Below are 22,442 nucleotides of genomic sequence, written 5' to 3' on the forward strand. Positions count from 1 at the left end.
GGTAATAGTCCATATATCTTTGGGCTATCGTTCCAACCTAACGTAAGTTACCTAATTTTCCGGTTAAAGTAAAAAATAAAAAATGAAAAATGTAAACCCAAACGGACCCTGCTTGACTAGGACTGAGACAAAAGACCGCGAAGCCAAAGGGGTAAAACGCCGGGCTGGACTTGATCCGCTCCACCCGCCGGGAAGGTGAAAAGCCGCAGGGCCGGAGGCTGTGCTTTCCGGGACAGGCCCGGCCCACCCCGCACGGTGACTGCGGCAACGGCGACGGAAGGGGTGGTCCTGAAGCCGGAAGTGACGGAACGCCGGCTTTTTGGCCCTGAGGGGAGGTGGAGCTGGGCGGTGGAGGGAGGTTGTGGTGGCGGAAGGGGTTCGGCGGCTGATGGCGGCACAAGCTCGAAAGACTTTCTAACGTTCCGTCTGTCCCGGAGTTCTCCGCAGGGTAAGCGCCTTCCCCGGCCAACTGCAGCGCCTTTTGCGGGGCAGTCTCCAGCTGGAGCTCTTTGGGGGTTCGTGATACGCTCCTCAGCGGTTAGAGTGTAGGGGCCTGGCCGGTCTCGGGAATGATCTCTGGTGACGATGCACCCAAATGACGATGCTTTCCTTCTCGAGGACAAACTTTTCCTCTTGGACTACGATTGTGACGGGGGTGCGGGCAACTTCGGTTGGGAGTAAGGCTGGGAAAAACAGCGGGTGGCCGCCCCACCCGGCGGGGAGGCCCCGGGATAGGCCCTTCGCTGTTTGGGGGAGCCGTGTGGAACTTGGGCACTTTGGCGGGGCGAGTGACGCGGGGGACCCCTGAAGAAGGACCTGTCTTGCCGGAGGTCCAATGCTGGGGTGTGTTTTGAGGGCATTGTGTGTGCTGCCGGCGTGGGCGCTTGGGAAAACAGGTCGAGTCCGAGGCTTCGGTTTGCCCGGGTGGGGTGAAACCCAGGTGTTTTGGTTTGTGTCGCCAGTGGAGAAAGAGGCGGGGACTCAGTGCGCCGCCCACGTTTGGGGGCGGGGGCGGAGTTAGCTGTTGGGTTCGCGTATTTCACCTGGGCTACAGGTCTAGCTGACGCTTTTCTTGGTCTTTGTAGACGGCTCCTGTGCGTAGAGTTCGGAGGGATCTTAAGAGTCAACGTCTTCTTTGTTTAGGCAGCTTTTCTTGATTTCACAACTCTCCTACCCCACACCCAGCACCCGCCGGTCGGCAGTTGTGGGCTACTCTCGACCCTCGCTCATCGCCTCGGGCAATCTTTGCTTGGCGGGGTGGGGGTGGGATTGTCTGTGACTGTTGATGCACTAGATTATCTTTTCTATAATTTTGTTTGGAAAACACTGGCAGATGACTTTCTACCTATATTACGTTTTAGGCATCACAGTTTAGTTGCGAATTGCTGTTATGACGAGGATTTAGATGGGAAAGTTTAATTTTTCAACTCTGCTTTACGCTCATTGTAAAATTTCTACAGAGTGAGCACTAATTATAATTTTGGTGCTCAGTTCCAAAGCATCTGAAGAGATTTTTGAATAACCTGTTAATAGAAGAGTGGGCTGATTGTCCCTCAAGGCACAATTCAGGTATAGAGAAGGGGCTGAGGCCAAGCCTTTGTTTTGTGCTTATCAAGAGTAGGCTCCATCTCTGGGGAAAAATTACTTGATAACGTGAGAAATGACTTGTTAGGTACTTTATTTTTTACCTTTTTTTTTTTTTTTTTTTTTTTGCAGCTTCAGAGACATCCTAACGTAGTTTTTGTTCTCCTCATCACATTCTTAAGTTGCGTACCTCTATTTATGGTAATGACTGCAGCCATTTAATGTTAACTATGAAATGTCCTAACGATGCTCATGTACTTCTTTGGGGGAATATTTGGGGAATACATATGCGAAGTTTATTGGATTCCAAAATTCTTTTGGAATTTTGACACTAATTAAAATTTTGGCTTCTCTGGCTTTTTAAAAAGTATTTTGGCTCAAATAAACCCCTACAAAAAGAGAAAAATTCCCTCTTTGTATGGGCCAAGTTACAGCTTTTTAGAAACCATTTAAAAAGAATCTATAGAGTAAAAGTATAAGTAACACGGGTAGAGTGTCGAGGCACTCAGTTGTGAAGAATTCTAGAGATACGGATGTATTTAAGAGTGCAAATTAACAGACTGTTGGCTTTGCCTCTGCCTCCCAGAAGGATTGCAGATAACATTTTTTTTTTAAGATTTTTTATTTATTTATTTGACAGACAGAGATCACAAGTAGGCAAGAGAGGCAGGCAGAGAGAGAGAGAGAGAGGAGGAAGCAGGCTCCCTGCCGAGCAGAGAGCCGGATGCAGACCTCAATCCCAGGACTCTGAGATCCTGACCTGAGCGGAAGGCAGAGGATTAACCCACTGAGCCAACCAGGTGCCCTGCAGATAACATTTTTCTGCTCTATAAACCAGCTGATAGTCTTTGAGTTAAAGTATGAATAATTGAAAACCATTAGAATGTCTAACAGTTTTTCCTTCAGATATTTGTGTGTTTTATGGGACTGAAGTTTAGAGATGATTTTAAAAGTTCATGTACTTTTAACTGAAGATTTAAAAAAACTTCTTGCTAAGTTTGCCATCTGCTATATGTAATGTGTTCCTATTATGGTATGTCATACATGGAGTTTTTATTACTAACTTTACTTATATACATACACAAAAGGAGAACAGATAGTAAAAGGAACTATCATTTTACTAATCTTGTTTTATTACTTCCCCCAGTACATTTTCCCTCAGGGGTTACTTATTTTATTTTATTTATTTATTTGACAGAGATCTAGCTAGAGAGGGAACACAAGCAGGGGGAGTGGGAGAGGGAGAAGCAGCTTCCCACCAAAGGAAGCCTGATGCGTGGGGCTGGGATCATGACCTGAGCCTAAGGCAGCTGCTTAACGGCTGAGCCACCCAGGCACCCCCCTGGGAGTTTTTAAAGCAAATCTTGGACGTCAGGATATTTCTTATGATTAGTTATCTTTGACTTTGTAAGGACTTTGAAAGAAAAAAAAAATCACCAGAGTCACATACACTGAACAAAATTAGTATATATATTTTCTAGTTTAGTTAACTAAGACTTACATTTTTGGGCTGGTCCATTGAAATTGAGTATCGGAAGCCACTGAAAAACTACCACAAAAGCCAGTTTTGGGCTTGAAAATGTTCCTGGAGGAAGAAATAAAGATAACATGCTTCCACCTTCCACCTTCCTCATGCCCCCTACCCCATTTATTTTAGTTGCTTAACTAAGTGCCAGCTGCACATTATTTATCTTTTCTCTAGATAGATGAATCCCCTAAATAACAAAATGGGGATTTTAGACCGAAGATTTTATTGTATAAAGTTTACAGTATAGCACATGCAAAGGAACTCTAGACATGTTGGGCCTTTGGGGAAATTAGTAGTAAACATGGAAGAGGGCACTGCAGGCATCATGTATATGCATTTCAGACTAACTGTTTCTCAGCTGAATGTGTTTGGTTCTTTAATTCTTGAGTGGAAAATTTTTGCTTAGCCTTGGCTTGCATCTTAATGTACTCATGTTTCTGGAGCTGTACTTTAGAGAATGGGAAGCAAAATTTGGTATAGTACAGCTGCTTCCACTTCCCTTTGTGTTTGGGGGGAGGGGCTATATTTCGTCTTCACCTGAGGTGCAGTTTATTCTTAGGGTGTTAGTGAAGCTACACTTACCAAGCATTACCACAAGGTGATGCAGTGACTTTGTATATTACTTCCCCACTGGGCTGTTTGTGTCGCCCGTGTGTGTGTGTGTGTGTGTGTGTGCGCGCGCGCGTGCGTGTGTACACACACATGGATAGTGTATAAATGTCTGAATCATCTTGATAAATTGCCAGTTTCAGTGAATATCAGCATGTTTATGTTTATCCATCTTTTCATTTTCATCTTATCCATCTTTTCATTTTATTTCTTTATCTGTGTGAGTAGTGAAACAGGATTATATGGGAAATTTTGTACTATTTAAAATGGGTTGATTCATGTGGTAATTACACTGAGATTACATTTACCCTTGTTAACTTTTTATGACTAGAAGATATATTGGAATTTAAATTTTTTTTTTTTTTTAAAGATTTTATTTATTTATTTGACAGAGAGAGATTACAAGTAGCCAGAGAGGCAGGCAGGCAGAGAGAGAGGAGGAAGCAGGCTCCCTGCAGAGCAGAGAGCCCGATGCGGGACTCGATCCCAGGACCCTGAGATCATGACCTGAGCCGAAGGCAGCGGCTTAACCCACTGAGCCACCCAGGCGCCCTGGAATTTAATTTTTTTAAAAAAGATATTATTTATTTATTTGACACACACAGAGAGAAATCACAAGTAGGCAGAGAGGCAGGCTCTCCGCTGAGCAGAGAGCCTAGTGTGGGACTCGATCCTACGACCATGTGAGATCATGACCTGAGCCACAGCAGAGGCTTAACCCACTGAGCCACCCAGACGCCCTGGAATTTAATTTTTAAAAAAGTTTAAAACTAATAGTGAGAGTGGAAGTACTTGGAAAACATTTCTGTAGTCATAATTGCACTGAAATTTTTAAAAAGGTTGGAGTGTTGGAGAGAGAAAAGGTTAGTAGGATCACAAATTTATAGTATACTTAAGATTTATACTCTTGAATATATTTAAAGTCTGATGAAGCATGTTTTTAAAAAAAAAAAAACCTGAATTTTGGGGGGAAGCTTTAAACATGAAATTTTATGTCAATATGTTTATTTGAAACGAAAATGTGTTTATATGTACTGGCAAACAGCTTAAAAGTTAGTCTTCACGTGTATCCCTCATGAATAAATACCATTAACTGTAGTTTTTAGTCCTTTTTGATAGCATTTGTACACACACACACACACACACACACACACAAATACATAGATGTATACCTTCCTGCTATTTTTCTACTTAAAATTCCAGTGAGGTAAAAGTGTAAGGTAGGATTATGGATTTTTGAAACATTGTGTAGGTGAGGTTAAACAAAAGTTTAAACTTCACTGCTTAAAACATAATTACAGTTTAAGAAACATGTTAAGTTGTGAGAGAAAGTTTCATTCTTAAATTACTTTTAATTATAACATTGGCAACTCATTCTAAGCTAGCCTTATTTTCTTCTTACTAAATGTTTTCCTAGAGAAACCTAAATCATTTTCTTTGTAGAAAAATATTCCTCATTGACTTCCTCAGTTTTGGTAGTTGTATCTGCTTCAGGTTGGTTTCATTGATTAGCTATAGTTTCTCTTAACTGGTATAACCATTAGTAAACAGGTTTTCAAAACTGGAATCAATCCGTTATTTTTTCCTTCTTTATGAAGGCATTGACTTGAAAAAGAGATTATTACCAGTGACCTTAGTAGCACATGACGTCCCTCTGAGCTGAAATTAGCTCAGACGATTCAAAGAAAGTAATAAAACTCTTCATTTATTTTAGGCAGAGTTCTCAGTGTTTGTAAGTAAGGGCTACTTCTTCATTTTATTGAAGACTTTGGCATGGTAGTGACGGTTAAATCCTTCTATGAAATAGGGCTGCTGGTAATTAAGCCATTTTGTTAGTGCGAAGGTGTAGGAGGATTGCTCCTGAATGTACTCTGCTTTCCTTGGAATCCTGGCAGAGCTCAGTTTGGGGAGAGGCTGACAGACAACCAGGCTGGTATTCTACCACAGTGGCTTCCAGGTTCACCATTGATAGTCTCTTGATGAGATGTTCAGTATATTGTTTCAGTAAAGCAGTACTTGAACAGAAACAGAGAAGACACAAGAAGAAACGTGGGTATTTTCTGAAGTGTTTATTACTTTGAAATTCTTAAAAAATTTGCCTTAGTATTCAAACAGGTCAGCAAAAGAAATATGTGAAAGCATGTTGTCCTAGATCTTCTAGCAGTAAAGGCTTTCTTAATAGTTAAAGTATGAGCAGAGACTAACTGCCATGCTTGCCCTGTAGAGACTTTATTGGTTTGTGAAGTACAATAGATTAATTTGGTTTGCAAAAATCTTGCCCTGGTTTTCCCATCACAGAGATTTTTGTGATGACTTGGAAGCAAGTACCATAGGGACATTGTCATCGTTTTTTATATGTAGTGTAGAATCAGTATTAATTGTACTGAGTCTTTGATACTGTATAGATAGCTTTTTTGAGTAAATCTCAGTTGTAAATCTCAAAAGTAGAGCACAAAATGTGGAAAATATTTGTGTCCTGCAGATTTTTGTTTAGATTTAATTATTTGGAGACTACAGGTGTGAGCCTAGTTAGGGAGGGGCAGAGGGGAGAGAGGATCTTGGTTTTTAAATTTTTTAATCCCCATGTGACTTTCTGAGCCATTTTGGAAATTATTTCCCAGTTTGTATTTCTATATTTAATCACATTTTTAAGGAGGAGTTACAAGTATGTATCTTAATAATTATGGCATACAGATGCGCATGTAATTTGCATTTAGTGTTATGTATTTTCTGAAGGTGTAAGTTTTTTGTTGGTATCATTCAACTTGTCTATGTTTGCTTGTTTCAGATTCACAATGACATCCTTTCAAGAAGTCCCCTTGCAGACTTCCAACTTTGCCCATGTCATCTTTCAAAATGTGGCCAAGAGTTATCTTCCTAATGCACACCTGGAATGTCATTACACCTTAACTCCATATATCCATCCACATCCAAAAGATTGGGTTGGTATATTCAAGGTGAGAATCTTTTTTTTTTTTTTCTTTCATATTTCTTCCGTGTAGGTACTGTTTTCTTTTTAAACAGGTTGATAAGTAGCTTGTATTAGTCTTGTCTTTACTCTGCATTAAGGGCCCTTTTTATGTTTGTAAACTTAAATGTTTTGTAAACATGAAATATTTAACAGTGCTGGCCAGTATCCAACAAATATTGAGAACTTCAGTTCACCAGGCTTGCACCTCTTTGATCAAAACATCTGTCACTCAAGGTCTGTGAAACCTTTCTTGGGACCTTTTTTTCCTTCCATTTTCTCCATTCCTTACTTGAAAAAAGATCTTTTCCTTTGAGTTGCTTTATCATTCTCTCTTCAGTCATTTGTAATTTTATACAGCGCTACAGCCATGTTATTCTTTTGTTGTCCTACATTGCTTAAATATTACTCATATTGTCTTATGCTTTTATAAGAGTATTCTGTTTAACATGACTAAATAGTAAGCTTTCTGATGGCAGGAATCCCAGTTCTTATATTTGGCTGGTCATTTTTTATAATATTTGCCTGAGAATATATTGTGGTGATCATTATGGTGGTGCGTCACTGTGCTAGAGATTTTCTGGCAATTTCAGCTCTTCAGAATGTAGTGGAGAACTAAAACATGAGAGTGTCTTTGGGGCACCTGGCTGGCTCAGTTGGAAGAACATGGGACTCTTGATCTCGGGTTTGTGAGTTTGAGCCCCACATTGGGTGTAGAGGTTACTTAAATAAAATTAAAAAGTGTCCTTTGAACAGCCAAAATGTCATAAATGTCCATATTCCTCAGAATACGTTTTAGATACGATTTTGTCTGGTGTGTGTAAGTTAACAACGTAGAAGTAAGAATAGGTGCTAGAATTAGGCACATAGAAGGTATCTAGAAGTTAAAGTTGGCCTTTCAGACTGAGGAGGGCTGAAAAACTATTGGATAAATAAAGTTTTGGCATCTAATGACCTCTTATTTCCTTTTTGAATCCTTTTTTCATTGATTTTGCCTGTTAGAGGAGTCATTATTAAGTTACTTAAGTCAAATTCCAGAATGGAGATAACATTCATTGTGAGCATTTTTATGACATCGGTGCTGGTTTTGATTTTATGTGAGATACAGGTATCGAGTTAAACTTGGTGAGAATTGCTGTTTTGTATAAGAATGAGTCAGACAAGAGTAGAATAGGGAAATGAGATTGAGGGAAGAAAGGGGCATTTCTGGTAGGAAAGTGGTATAAGCAAAGGCACAAAGAATGTTAATGGATGCAGGTTACAAGTTGTTTTGATTAGAACATAAGCTTCATTTAGGAAAGTGGAGGGAGATAGTGCTGGAATTAAGCTTCACACTCTCCATGAGACCTTCAGTTGTAGGCTGAAATGTTTGTAGGTTTTTATTTTGGGCAGTGGGATGTCTTTGTGTATGTAGGTATGTAGGCTGATGAATTGTGTTTCTAAGATGATGAATGTTTACCCTTTTCTTTCAGATTATTTTTTTAATGGCCTATTGCCTAACCCAGAAGTTAATGACTTTCCCTTCAAATGTAGTCGAACACCAGTTCTATCCATTTTCTTGCCTTTGTATTTTTGTGTTTGTAATATCAATGCCCTAATTATATGTCATCCTTATCTCTAAGACTACTGCAATAGGTCACTTTTCCCCTTTGTTTTCATTCTTACCCCCTCCTTATCTGTTCTTTAAACTACTCTATATAAACTATAATATAAAAAAATCTGAAATATGAAAATCTGAACATACCTTCCTTTTGTTTCAGACTCTTAGGTGGTTCTTCATCATCTGTGGAATAATGCCGAGACCAAATAACTTCACCAATGTGCTGTATAACCTTCTTTTGTTTTACTTCGTTTTTAAAGACTTGATTTGAGAATGCCTATGAGCATGAGCTGGGGGAGGGGCAGAGGGAAAGGGAGAAAAAGACTCCCCTCTGAGCAGGGATCTGGAAGTGGGGCTTGATCCTAGGATCAGGACCCGAAGGCAGATGCTTACCTGCTGAAGCAACAAGCTGCTCCTTGTAAGGCTTCTTTCTGACTTAATCTGTAATTTCATTTTTTGTCATTGCCTGCTTATTTTCTTTGATGATGCTAAACTACTATCTCTTGTGCATTCCAAGTACTGTAACTTTTCTCTAAGAGATGAAAATGTACATGAATATAATGGTGTAGACTGGATTGTAGAATTGCCTGGATAATACCGTAAAACTCAGTAGGAATTTCAGGCCTTTGGTAAAAATTTGAGAACATGTGGGAAGACTCAAGGAAGAAAATTATGTTTGTTTGTTTATTTATATTTAAAGATTTATTTCTCTGTCAGAGAAAGTGAGAGCACAAGCAGGGGAAGGGGCAGGCAGAGGGAGAAGAAGCAGGCTCTCTGCTGAGCAGGGAGCCCAATGCAGGACTCGATCCCAGGACCCTGGGATTATGATCTGAGCCAAAGGCAGATGTTTAACTGACTGAGCCACCCAGACATCCCAAAAAGCATGTTTAATAAAGTGGAATTGCCTTGCTTATTGCATTGTGTGTTTTAAAACACTTAAGTGTCCTGTAAATTGTCCATAGGATGATTTTGATAGACAAAATATTGAAAGACAAGCAGGGAGAATATGCCCAGATAGTAGCAATAAGGGGGAAGGAGTGAAGGGAATGTGTGTGTGGTATGTTTGTGAAAGTGTTAAGGAATTTGATTTACCTGGGACAGATGATTCGTTTTAAAAGATTAATGGGAAAGGTTGGTTTGGATCACGTTATGGATGGTTTTAATATTTGGCTAAGGAATAAAGTAAAGCAGAGAGAAATAAAATTTATAGATGTGTTTTTATGTTGGAGGGTTGAGTTGGATAAATTGAAATTAGAAAATGGAGACTGAGAAAATATTCAGACTGCCCTAATTTTCTAGGTGAGATAAGTCTTAAAGTAGAAAAGGGAGTCAGTTTGGGGAAATAATCCATAAGTAGAATCAGTGGGGATTCATCAACAATTAGTTGAATGAATTTGGACTGGAACTCATTCATGGCTTCAGTATATTCAGTAAGGAGGAATAAGGTCATGTGTTAAGGAGTTGAGGGCTTGAATATGCAGATGATTTGGTCTTGCTGCTATGGAAGAATGTCGTAGAGAATTAGAGATTGCTGAGTGTTGGTTTTAGGACTTTGTCCAGAAAGGTTCAGCAACTAGAATTTTGAGTGAAAAAGTTTGGTGTATATTTTTCTAGATTTTGAAGATCCATAGGCTCATTTTATACCATTCTGTAGGTTTTATGTTTATCCATATATAACCAGCAAATTCATTTTCAGTTCTTTCCTACTTTCAAGTCTTAGGTCTGTCTCCTTTTGCCACTTCCAAAATCAGTCCCTTCTGGAATTCTGTTTCTCTCTTTTTTTTTTACAAGTGCTCTTTGTGTGCTCTCCCTAATGTTTCTGTTTTTCTGTCAAGGTTTCTCTATAGTATCTTAGTTTTACTCGGTAATCTTGATGTCTTTCTGTTCTTCGTATTGCCCTCTCAGAATTTCCTTTATGATCAGTGCTTCTCATCCAACATGTTTTTCTAAAATGTTAATTCTATTTAAAGGGAACATTGGGATGCTGGGTGGTTCATTCTAAGTGTCCAGCTCTTGATTTTGGCTCAGGTCATAATCTCAGGGTTGTGAGATGGAGCCCTGTGTTGGTCTCTGCACTGGGCATGGAGCCTGCTTGAGATGTTCTCTCCCTGTCCCATCTACCCTGCTCCTGCCCCTTCTCCCTCTCTTAAAAAAAAGGATGGGGGAACACATTTGTGGGTTTTTTTTTTTTTCTTCCATGTTACCCTTGTTCATTCATTTCCTTTTTTGCTCTTGTTTTGCTATTGCATTAGTAATAGGAATAATGCCCAGTACTATTGTAATTCCCCAAACTAAACTGCTTTAACGGGGCTACTTTGGTTCCTTCCTTAATATAGTTAACTCTCTTCACTGGATTCAAATATAGCTCCTAGAAGCAGTGTGTTTTGAAAGTCATAGGTAGGGGCGTCTGGGTGGCTCAGGGGGTTAGGCCTCTGCCTTCGGCTCAGGTCATGATCCCAGGGTCCTGGGATCGAGCCCCCGCATCGGGCTCTCTGCTCAGCGGGGAGCCTGCTTCCCCCTCTCTCTCTGTCTGCCTCTCTGCCTACTACTGATATCTGTCTGTCAAATAAATAAATAAAATCTTCAAAAAAAAAAAAAAGGCATAGGTAATTTTAACTTCCATTGTTCTAAGTAATGTCATTCTCCCTGCCATTTTCATTGTTTTAAGATTATTATTCTAAATAAAATAATTCTTTCCATTGCTGCTTGTAAAAAGGCAAATTCCCTTACATTTTAAGGGATGAAAATCTGTCTGAATTCTGAAATCTGAATTCCAATCAAGTTCTAACTAGGTGACCAGGAAAATCAAGAGAAACAAGCTATGAATTGGACACTTTGTTGTTTATTGACTTTATAAATTAGATATTTATTATTCTTGCCATATGGTCCTACATAATTTCCAGATGTCTACTTTTTTTTCCATTATGACCTCATACTACATTTTCATGTGGGAGTTTAGCCTTACCTATCTGTCCTACAGGAGCCAGTAGTTTGTATCTTTACAGATTGAGAGACTATTTATTTTTAAAGATTTTGATTGATTTATTTGAGGGGGTGGGGAAGCAGAGGGAGAGAATCTGAAGCAGACTTCCAGCTAAGTGCAGAGTCTGATTCAGGGCTCAGCCCGATGACCCATGAGACGATAACCTGAGCTGAAATCAAGGGTTGGACACCCAACTGACTGAGCCACCTAGGTAGCCCTATATTTATTTTTCTATGTATGCCTTACGCGTCCCTTCAAGAGTGACCTAAGATCAGTTGTTCAAGATCCATTGTTAATTTCTTCCTCAAGGACTTGAAAGCATAGTTTTCTATTTTGTACTCAGATTGGATTTCATCTTGTCCCTCATTGGGCTCAGCGTGGGGTACCTATTACCTCCTAGAGCACCATCAACCACTTTCTTGAGAAGAGTTGGTCAGACTTAGGCAATAAGGGAAAGCAAAATATGTTAGGCATACTTGTAGGTTGCTGTAGAAGGCAACTGATAATACTCTTGAGCTATTGTGAATCACTTAGTGGAAACACAGCAAGGACCAAACCCTTCAACATCTTTTATTTATTGAAGATCTTATTTATTTATTTATTTATATATTTTTTTTAATAAGATTTTATTTATTTATTTGACAGAGAGATCACAAGTAGGCAGAGAGGCAGGCAGAGGAGGAAGCAGGCTCCCTGCGGAGCAGAGAGCCCGATGCGGGGCTCGATCCCAGGACCCTGGGATCATGACCTGAGCCGAAGGCAGAGGCTTTAACCCACTGAGCCACCCAGGCGCCCCGAAGATCTTATTTATTTGATAGAGTGCATGCGTTCTCAGGGAGTGGCAGAGGGAGATGAAGAGAGGCTAATGCGTGGTGTGATCCCAGGACCCTGGCATCCTGACCTGAGCTGAAGGCAGAAGCTTAACTGATTGAGCCACCCTGGCATCCGTAGATAGTACTTCTTTCTTTCTTTCTTTTTTTTTTTTTTTTTAAATTTTATTTATTTATTTGACAGAGAGAAATCACAAGTAGATGGAGAGGCAGGCAGAGAGAGAGAGAGGGAAGCAGGTTCCCTGCTGAGCAGAGAGCCCGATGCGGGACTCGATCCCAGGACCCTGAGATCATGACCTGAGCCGAAGGCAGCGGCTTAACCCACTGAGCCACCCAGGCGCCCGATAGTACTTCTTTCAATATCAGTGTATGGACAGGGACAAAGAACACAAACTATGATTTGTACCAGGCATGTATCATATATGTTGGGGGAAAAACTTCAGATGGGCCCTTTTTTTTTTTAAAAGGAGACGGTGAAGCATTGGGGGATCCGAAGTGAGGGAGAGCATATTATAGGATCAAGATCACTGTCTCTAATGGGCGAGTGTCCTGGGTATTAATAAATGGTAACATTTAATGAATACTAATGTGCTCAGCACTGTGCTGATCTATATAGAGATTATCTTATTTATTACACAACCTTTGAGATTATCATCTTCATTTTAAAGAGGAGGGAACAGAAATAACCTGACTGAAGTAATATAGCTAGTAAGTGATCTTTTCTGGCAGTCTGATCTTATTTCCTATGCTCTTAATCACTACAGTATACTGTGTGTGCAAAAACTATCATTTATGAAGTGCTTACTGTGGGTCAGGCACTCTCCTGGGTGTTGGTTTTATGTTCATCATCTAATTTCTGTTAACATTCCTGGGAGAAACACTAACAGCCTTATGAGGTAGATCATGTCATGGGTTCTTCAAGTTTCTCTCATACAAAGAAATGAATAGTGTCTTAAATGTTTTCAAATGTTTTTGACTGAAAGAAAGAAATTCTGTGACTTGACCTAGCAATAAGTTGTATGCAAGTACTCCTGAAGCAGATTTTCAAGAAGCATTATTTAGCCTTTATGCATTGGTATTTTCTAATTCTGTATAATTAAGAAATAAGGGCTGTGAACCACTGCATTGATATTACCACTTCCTAGTAGTACTTCCAGTTTAAAAGCACTCTTTTAGAGACTATAAAGATTGCTAATATTCTTTCAGATTCAGTGTTCTGTAATCTTATCCCAGAATTACAGAATTACGGAATGTATGTATAATCTAAACCTGTGGATGATGCATAATTTCTTAGTTTTCTGCAAATGGATGTCTAGTACAGGCATACCTTGGAGATACTACGGGTGGGGTTCTAGACCACCACATCACAGTTGTGAAGTGAGTCACAAATTTTTTGGTTTCCCAGTTCGTATAAAGTTGTTTACACTGTATTATAGTTTTTATTAAGCATGCAATAGCATTATAGCTAAAACATCCAATGTATATACCTTAATTAAATACTTTATTGCTAAAAACTAATCATCATCTAATCTTCCAGCGATTTCTCTTTTTGCTGGTCATGCCATGATATTTGAAAGCTCCTGGCTGGTCAGGGTGGTGGTTGCTGAAGGTTGGGATGGTTATGGTAATTTCTTAAAATAAGACAACAAAAGGGGTGTTTGGCTGGCTCAGTCGGTAGAGCACGGGACTCCTGATCTCTGGGTTGTGAGTTCCAGCCTCACATTGGGGTTGAATTTGCTTTAGGAAAAAGAAAAAGGAAAAGAAAAAACAAGACAATAATGAAGTTTGTCATATCCATTGACTCCTCCTTTCATGAACTAGTTTTCTGTAGCATTTTACCCACAGTAGAACTTAACTGCAGTCGGTCCTCTCAAACCCTGCTGCTGTTTTACAAGCTAAAACCCAGCAGCAGGGTTTGAGAGGACTGACTGCAGTTTTGTAAAAAGTTCTACTGTGGGTAAAATGCTTTTGGTGTCATTTCTATAATCTTCATTTCTATAATCTTCACAGCATCTTCACCAGGAGTAGATTCCACCTCAAATGTTTCTTTACTCATCCATAAGAAGCATCTCCTTATCTATTTTAAGTTTTGTCATGAGATTGCAACAATTCAGTCACATCTTTCAGGCTCCACTTCTAATTTTAGTTCCTTTGCTGTTTCTACTACATCTGCAGTTACTTCCTCCACTGAAGTCTTGAACTCCTGCAGGTCATGCATAAGGGTTGAAATCAGCATCTTCCAAACTTCTGTTGGTGATGGTGTTTTGACTTACTCCCATGAATTGTGAATGTTTTTAAGGGCATCTAGAATGATGAATTCTTTCTAGATGGTTTTCAGCCTACTTTGTCCAGCTCTATCAGAGGAGTTATTACCTATAGCTGCTATAGCCTTTCAAAATGTATATATATTTTTAAAGATTTTATTTATTTATTTGAGAGAGATCTTGAGCAGGGGGAGGGGTAGAGGGAGAAGCAGACTCCCCACTGAGCAGGAAGCTCAATTTAGGACTTGATCACAGGACCGTAGGATCATGATCTGAGTGGAAGGCAGATGCTTAACTGACTGAACCATCCAGGTGCCCAAAATGTATTTCTTAAATAATAAGACTTACAAGTTGAAATTACTCTGGATCTGTGGGCTGCAGAGTGGATATCCTATTAGCCAGCATGAAAACAACATTGACCTTGTTGTATGCTCCATCAGAGCCCTTGAATAAACAGCTGCTTTGTGAATGAGCTATAGGATTTTGAAATGAATATTTCTTTTTTCAGCAGTAGGTCTCAACAGTGGGTTTAAAATATTTAGTAAACCATGTTGTAGACAGATGTGCTGTCATACAGGCTTTGTTCCATTTATAGAGCACAGGCAGGGTAGGTTTAACAAAATTCTTAAGGAGCCTTGAATTTTTGAGAGGATACATGAGTATTGGTTTCAGCTTAAAAATACCAGCTGCATTGGCCCTTAAGAAGAAAGTCAGCTTGTCCTTTGAAGCCAGGCATTGACTTTTTTCTCTAGCTGTGAAGTCTGAGATGGCTTCTTCCAAAATAAGAGTGTTTCATCTACGTTGAAAATCTGTCATTTAGTGTAGCCACCGTCATTAGTTATCTTAGATCTTTTGGGTAACTTGATGCAGCAGCTTCTCCATTAGTATTTGTGGCTTCACTTTACTCTTCTGTATTATGGAGATGCTTTCTATAAATCTCATGGACCAACCATTGCTAGTTTCAAACTTTCTTGGTAGCTTCTTCACATCTGTCCATCTTAAGAGTTGAAGGTAGGATAGGGCCTTGCCTTGGATTAGGTTTTGGCTTGAGAGAGTGTTGTGGCTGGTTTAATCTTCTATCCAGATGATTAAAACTCTCCATATCAGCGATAAGATTGTTTTGCTTCTTATCATTTGTGTGTTCACCTGAGTAGCACTTTTATTTTCTTCAAGAATCTTTCCTTTGCATTCTTAATTTGGCTGTTTGGTGCAGGAGACCTAGCTTTCAGGATGTCTTGGCTTTTGATAGGCCTTCCTCACTAAGCTTAATCATTTCTAGCTCTGATTTTAAGAGTGAGATCTGTCTTCTCAAAGTGAGAAGACTTTGAGGCCACGGTAGGTTTAATAAACAGCCTAATTTCAATATTGTTGGGTCTCAGAAAATAGGGAGGCTTAAGAGGGAGAAATTGGGTAATGGCCAGTTAGTGGAGTAGTCAAAACATGTATATTAAGTTCATCATCTTTTATGGGCCTAGTCTGTGATACCCCAAAACAGTTAATAATAGTAATATTTGAAGATCACTATTGTAGGTCACCATAACAAATACAATAATAATGAAAAAGTTTGAAATACTCAGAGAATTACCAAAATGTGATATAGAGCTGTGAGGTGAACAAATGCTGTTTGGAAAATTGCGCTGATAGAGTTGTTTAATTTGAGGTTATCCCAAACCTTCACTTTGTACAAATAAAACAAAACACAGTATCTGTGATGCACAATGAGTTTTGTGTATACCTGTTTAAACATCTCTAATATTCAGTATTTAACGTCTTACAGTCCATCTAGAAGATGCAGACTGAGATACAGACTGAGATCTGTAATGTGTATTTTATAAGTTGAAAATGGTTTAGATATACGTGGGACATAGGTTTTCTTTCTTTCTTTCTTTTTTTTTTTAAAGATTTTGTTTATTTATTTGACAGAGATCACAAGTAGGCAGAGAGGCAGGCAGGCAGAGAGAGGGGGAGAAGCAGGCTTCCTACTGAGCAGAGCCCGATGTGATGCTGGGCTAGATCCCAGGACCCTGGGATCATGACCTGAGCCAAAGGCAGAGGCTTCAACCCACTGATCCCCCCAGGTGCCCCTAGGATTTCTATTTGTATATATAAACATCTTGATAATAAGGAACTTCTTGCAAAATTTACCAGTTGGCTGGAGTTAAGACTCGGTATGAGAGATTGGTGAAGTTAACCATGTTTAAGATAGAAAGAAAAATCTAATTACACTGAAATTTGAGACATAAAATAGGAAGGTTTAGAAGTTTAGTAGGGGGATGCCTGGGTGGCTCAGTGGGTTCAGTGTCTGCCTCTTGATCTTTGCTTAGGTCTGCGTGGTAAGTTCAAGCTCTGCCTAAAAGAAAAGAAAAAAAAGGAAAACTCTTTAAGTTTAGTGAAATCAAATTTTAAGGGAAACACAGGTTGTTGTATTTGATCATCTGCATGCTGAGATTCTTCTTGAGAAATTGAGTATCAGATTGCATTTTTAATACATAATAGAAACTCTGCTGTTCAATATATATGGGTTTTTATAACAAGCTTATAGCTTAATAAAAATCATAAAAATTTGACATGCTTGTTAAAATGCTCAGTGATTTATAAACATGGTAACACATATTTTAACTTTAGGATGCAGTAAAAACAGTATACTATAAGATACCACTCTAATCTGTGTTTTTGTTACTTTCCTTTAGGTTGGATGGAGTACTGCTCGTGATTATTACACATTTTTATGGTCTCCTATGCCTGAACATTATGTAGAAGGATCAACAGTTAATTGTGTATTAGCATTTCAAGGTAAGAACTGAAAACAACTTGATGAAATTTGATGTTTTCATCAAATTTCAAAATTCAGATTTCAAAAGAACTTGATGAAATTTGATGTTTTCTTGCCATTTAAAATGTCCTCCATTCTGATGGTCTACTTAGGCATGTCTAACTTAACAAAATTGAATTAATTAGTATCTTTATTTAGCAAAAATTTCAAGAATGTAAATATGTAGTGTAGGATGCATATTTTATATGGACATTAAAAGAGGTTTTTTGCTTTTCATTGAAGAGTGAGTTTCTTTCCAGATCTTCACTTTGGATTGCTTTTGTTGTTGTTTTTTCCCACACAAGAAAACTCTTACTGGGCGCCTAGGTGGCTCAATGGGTTAAAGCCTCTGCCTTCAGCTCAGGTCATGGTCCTGGGGTCCTGGGATCGAGCCCCGGGCTCGCCCTGGGACCCTGGCATCTCATCGGGCTCTCTGCTCAGCAGGGAGCCTGCTTCCCCCCCTTTCTCTGCCTGCTTCTCTGCCTACTTGTGATCTCTGTCAAATAAATAAATAAAATCTTAAAAAAAAAAATAGAAAACAGTTACTGATAGTAGAATAATGTAACGAATTAGGGTGAGAAAAATAATTCTATATGAAAACCACAGTTTATAGAGGTTATAGGGTTTATAGAGCAGTTGCTTTATAAAATGGATGTAAGGGAATGTAAAGTTTATTCTTAGCTTGGCATTATATACATAATTTAAAAAATAGTGCATTTAGAATTCTGTCTTAGAATTTGCTTCAGAGTGATCTTTGTATTATAATTTCACTGATTTTTGGATTATATTAAAGCAAATTCTTAGCCTTGTTTATGCTATGGATTCTTTTTGGTCCGTAGAAACTAGTGAATGTTGTCTCAGATTGGTATTGTATTGTGCATAAAATGCGGAGAACTAGGGATGCCTGGGTGGCTCAGTTGGTTAAGCATCTGTGTTTGGCTCAGGTCATGGTCCTTGGATCAAGTCCTGCATCAGGCTTCTTGCTCACTGTGGAGTCAGGTTCTCCCTCTATCCCTACCTCCACCGTCCCTCCCACTCATGCACAGTCTGTCTCTCAAATAAATAATTAAATCTTTAAATTGGGCGCCTGGGTGGCTCAGTGGGTGAAGCCGCTGCCTTTGGCTCAGGTCATGATCTCAGGGTCCTGGGATCGAGTCCGGCATCGGGCTCTCTGCTCGGCAGGAGCCTGCTTCCTCCTCTCTGCCTGCCTCTCTGCCTACTTGTGATCCCTCTCTCTGTCAAATGAATAAATAAAATCTTTTAAAAAAAATAATTAAATCTTTAAATTAAAAAAAAAATCCAGAGAACTACAAAGGAAACAGTAATACTCTATTGAATGGGTCTAATGGATTTGTTCATTCGTCTATTAAAGAAAGACACCTTAGCAGCTTCCAAGTTTTGTCAATCTGAATAAAGCTGCTATAAACATATATTCACAGGATTTTGTATGGATATACATTTTCCACTCATTTGGGTAAATACCAGGGAGTACAGTTGCTGGATCATACGGTATGTTTAGTTTTGTAAGAGACCACCAGACTTTTCCAAAGTGATAATACATCATTTCGCATTACCATTAGCATTGAATGAGATTTCTCGTTCTGCTGTGTCTTTGCTGGTATTCAGTGTTGGCAGTTTTTGGGTTTTGGTGGTTTACTTTTCAAAAAAACTTTATTCTGAGGTTTGTGTATGTTTGGTGTGAAAATGAATTGGCATTGTGACCATGTGGAACTAGCATATAAAAGAAATTTGTTATGTACTATGTCAAGAACCATCCAGAGGATAAAATTTATACTGTAATATAGGTCAAGATTTAGGTCCTTGTAGTGTTTTATGGATTAAGAAATGGTGTAAATTATAAATCTGGTTTATCTTTTAATTCATAGCCTCTTTTTAGATAATCAAATTCAGTTGTGTATACTGGAACTGATTTTTTAAAAAAAGATTTTATTTATTTATTTGGCAGAGAGAGAGCGTGTGGGTGCGTGCACAAGCAGGGGGAGAGGCAGAGGGCAAGGGAGAAGCAGGCTCCCTGCCAAGCAGGGGAAGCCCAACATGGGACTGATCCCAGGATTCTGGGATCATGACCTGGGCGGAAGACAGTGGCTTAACCAACTGAGCCACCCGCTGCCCCTGGAACTGATTTTTTTGTTAAGATGATTTTTTTAAAGATTTTTAGTAGCTGCAGGGGGTGGGGCAGAGGGGTGGGAATATAAGTAGATTCCCTGCTGAGCAGGGAGCGGGACTCAGAATTTTAGGACCCTGAGATCATGACTTGTGCCAGAGTCAGACATTTAACTGACTGAGCTGCTCAGGTGCCCCAAGATATTTTTTTTTCTTAAAAATTGTGGATTTATTTCCAATCATTTTTAATGTGATTAATTTTCCTAAACTAATTTACTCATTTGTTATAGTGACTAATGTTTTACTAGTGATGTACCAAGAGGTTTAAAAGCAGTTTGGGGGAAAAAAAAAAGCATCTGGTTTGTTTGTACTTTAAGAACATTTTCATGGGAGCTAAGCATAAAGGCAGTAAGTTTTCCAAGTTTTTGAAAACTCATCATGTTAATTTTTACTTTGAAATTCAGAAATAAAAGCTTTGGCTTACATAAAGAGGTCAGGATAGAGTCATGAAAAACTTACTCCTAGAGTATTAGAGCTAGAGGAAATTTTAAGCATTATCCAAAATTGCTTTGCTCATTTTGTGAATGAGTCATAAGATTCTTGAAATGCAAAACTCAGAACAACTAACAAAGATATGTAAATGTAATTCTTTCTCTATATGGGCCTTGTTATTTGACTGATTGCTTTACTATTTTATTTTCAATGTTATTCATCTAATGATTTTTCTAGACAGCTTTAAGTTGCAACTCCGAATAACTAGGCTTTGTGTCTCAAATGGTATTTGAACCATTTATTAGTGAATTATTTTTGAGATTTATCAAACCTTGACTATCTAGTTTGTACAATTTTGAATGTCTTGATTCCAGAGCTGATTAGTCAGAGTGCTAATTTTTTTTTCTATTTAAACTTTAAAATAAGTCTGATGGCCATTTAAGTTACTCAGCCATGGCTTAATAAATTTATTTGTATAAGGAGGGTGGGGTTTTCAAAATTTGTAAGTATATTGCCAAATCTACTCCTTTGTTAATTTCTCTTTCTTTCTTTTTTTTTTTTTTTCCCTTTCCTTAAGAGAGGTTGAGGAGTGGGGGCGGAGGAGAAGAGAGGGAAAGAGAATCCTAAGCGGGCACCAGTGTAGAGCCCAGTGCAGGGCTCAGTCTTAAAACCTTGAGAATATGACCGAAGCTGAAATGAGTTGGATGCTTAATTAACTCAGCCATCCAGGCACCCCCATAAAAAGTTTTTAAACTTCATATTTTATAATAATTTTGGATGTAAAGTTGCAAAAATAGTACACAGAATTTCCGTATACCCATTACCCAGCTTCCTTTTATGTTAACATTTTACATAGTACATTTATTTAAAAAGATAGGAATTTATCATTGGTATAACACTAGTGACTAAAGTATAAACTTTATTAAAATTTTATTAAGTGTTTCTAATAGTGTTTTTTCCTGAATCCAATCCAGAATCTCACTTTGCATTTAATTGTGTTACCTTCTTATCTCCTCCAGTCTGACAGTTCCTCATTCTGTCCTTGTCTTGCATGACTTTTACCTCTTTGAAGAGTATCATTATTATTATTTTTAAAGATTTTATCTATTTATTTGACAGAACATGAGCCAATGCACAAGTATGGGGAATGACAGGCAGAGAAGAGAGAAGCAGGATGTGGGGCTCGATCCCAGGACTCTTAAGACCAGGGTGGGAGATGAAGGCAGATGCCCAAGGACTGAGCGAGCCACCCACGTGCCCCTTTTGAATATTAGTATTACTATTCAGTGTGTTTTGGGTGGCGGGAGGATAACATGTTCCTGTTTCTGTGCTGGTGTTTTTTCATGATTAGATTGAGCTTATACATCTTCAGGAAGAATGTCATGTAAGTGCTGTTGTACCCTTTATAGTGCATTGTATCAGGGGGTACTTGATGTTCATCTCATTGCTAGTGACCTTAATCTTGATCATTTGGTGTCTGCTTTGTTTCTTTACTATAAAGTTAGTATTTTTTCTTTTGTAGTTCTGGAGGGAATTAGAGAGTAAGGAAATACCTTGTTTTTCCTTCAACTGTCACCCACTAATTTTACTATCAGTAGATCTTGCTTACAGCAATTTTTACTGTGTTTGTCTAACAGTGCTTTTCTGTTTTCATTGCTTGCACATTTATTAGTTGGAATTACTACATTGGACTTCCCAATGGACTCATGGATATTTATTTTCTTCTTTGGAATAAAGTCTAATACTATCTTTTTTTGTTGTTGCTTAAATTATTCCAGCTTTCTTTGGCCATTGGGAGTTCCATCACATGAGCTCTCATATTTTTTGATATTCCCTCTGCCCCTTGCCACTTTTTTTTTTTTTTGAGGACTTCTTCCTTTCAAGCACCACAAGATATTTCAGGCTTATCTTGTATTTTCTCCTCCCTCCTGTTTCTACGGAAGAAGGTTAGCTTTTTTTTTAACAAATGAAATCAAGTTAAGTAAATAAAATCTGAAACTTTCAAGTTGTGAAAGAAGAACAGGCATATTGATTAGAGATTTTTGGATAGATAGGTATATTCAAGATAAGGTGAATGTATTGATTTTTCTTTTTTAAAATTTTATTTGAGAGAAAGAAAGAGAGGGCACATGAGCAGGTGGAGGGGCAGAGGAAGAAACAGGCTTCCCTTCTGAGCAGGGAGCCCAATTTAGGGCTTAATCCCTGGGACTCCAAGATCGTGAGCTGAAGGCAGACGCTTAACCCACAGAGCCAACCAGACATCCTTGTATTGATCTTAATATATTCATTTCACCACCACTGAATGCTTCTTTTTTAGACGTTGTTATGGGGGATGCTAGAATTTTTATACATATTATTTGTCTGCCCTCAGTATTTCTGAGTTCTTGACAAAGCATATAAAAGCATGTATATTACCAGTGGTAATTGATAATGTGGCATTTTTTTTTTTTAAATGTAAAAAATAGCGTGGGAGCTTTGGAGAGAAGGTAAAGTTTAATTTTGGGCAAGGATAATTAGCAAAATTTAAAAAGTGGGTAAGAGGGTGCCTGGGTGGCTCAGTGGGTTAAGCCGCTGCTTTCGGCTCAGGTCATGATCCCGGGGTCCTGGGATCGAGTCCCGCATCGGGCTCTCTGCTGAGTGGAGAGCCT

General features: G+C 38.8%; 1 protein-coding gene across 5 annotated transcripts in view; it reads left to right on the top strand.

The window, feature by feature from the left end:
- Window positions 1-342: 342 nt before the first annotated feature.
- Window positions 343-22,442, top strand: part of TAX1BP1 (Tax1 binding protein 1) — an 82,802-nt gene continuing 60,702 nt past the window's right edge. For 4 of the 5 annotated variants that reach the window (XM_044246284.1, XM_044246288.1, XM_044246285.1 and 1 more), the window contains exons 1-3: window positions 343-448; window positions 6,510-6,678; window positions 17,057-17,159. In XM_044246284.1, coding sequence (XP_044102219.1) covers window positions 6,517-6,678; window positions 17,057-17,159 — 265 coding nt within the window. In that variant the 5' untranslated portion in view covers window positions 343-448; window positions 6,510-6,516. The remainder of the gene's footprint in view (window positions 449-6,509; window positions 6,679-17,056; window positions 17,160-22,442) is intronic. The other variant, XM_044246286.1, reaches the window with a different exon arrangement.

The sequence above is a fragment of the Neovison vison genome, chromosome 4 (assembly GCF_020171115.1).
Source record: "Neovison vison isolate M4711 chromosome 4, ASM_NN_V1, whole genome shotgun sequence".
NCBI classification, from domain to species: domain Eukaryota; kingdom Metazoa; phylum Chordata; class Mammalia; order Carnivora; family Mustelidae; genus Neogale; species Neogale vison.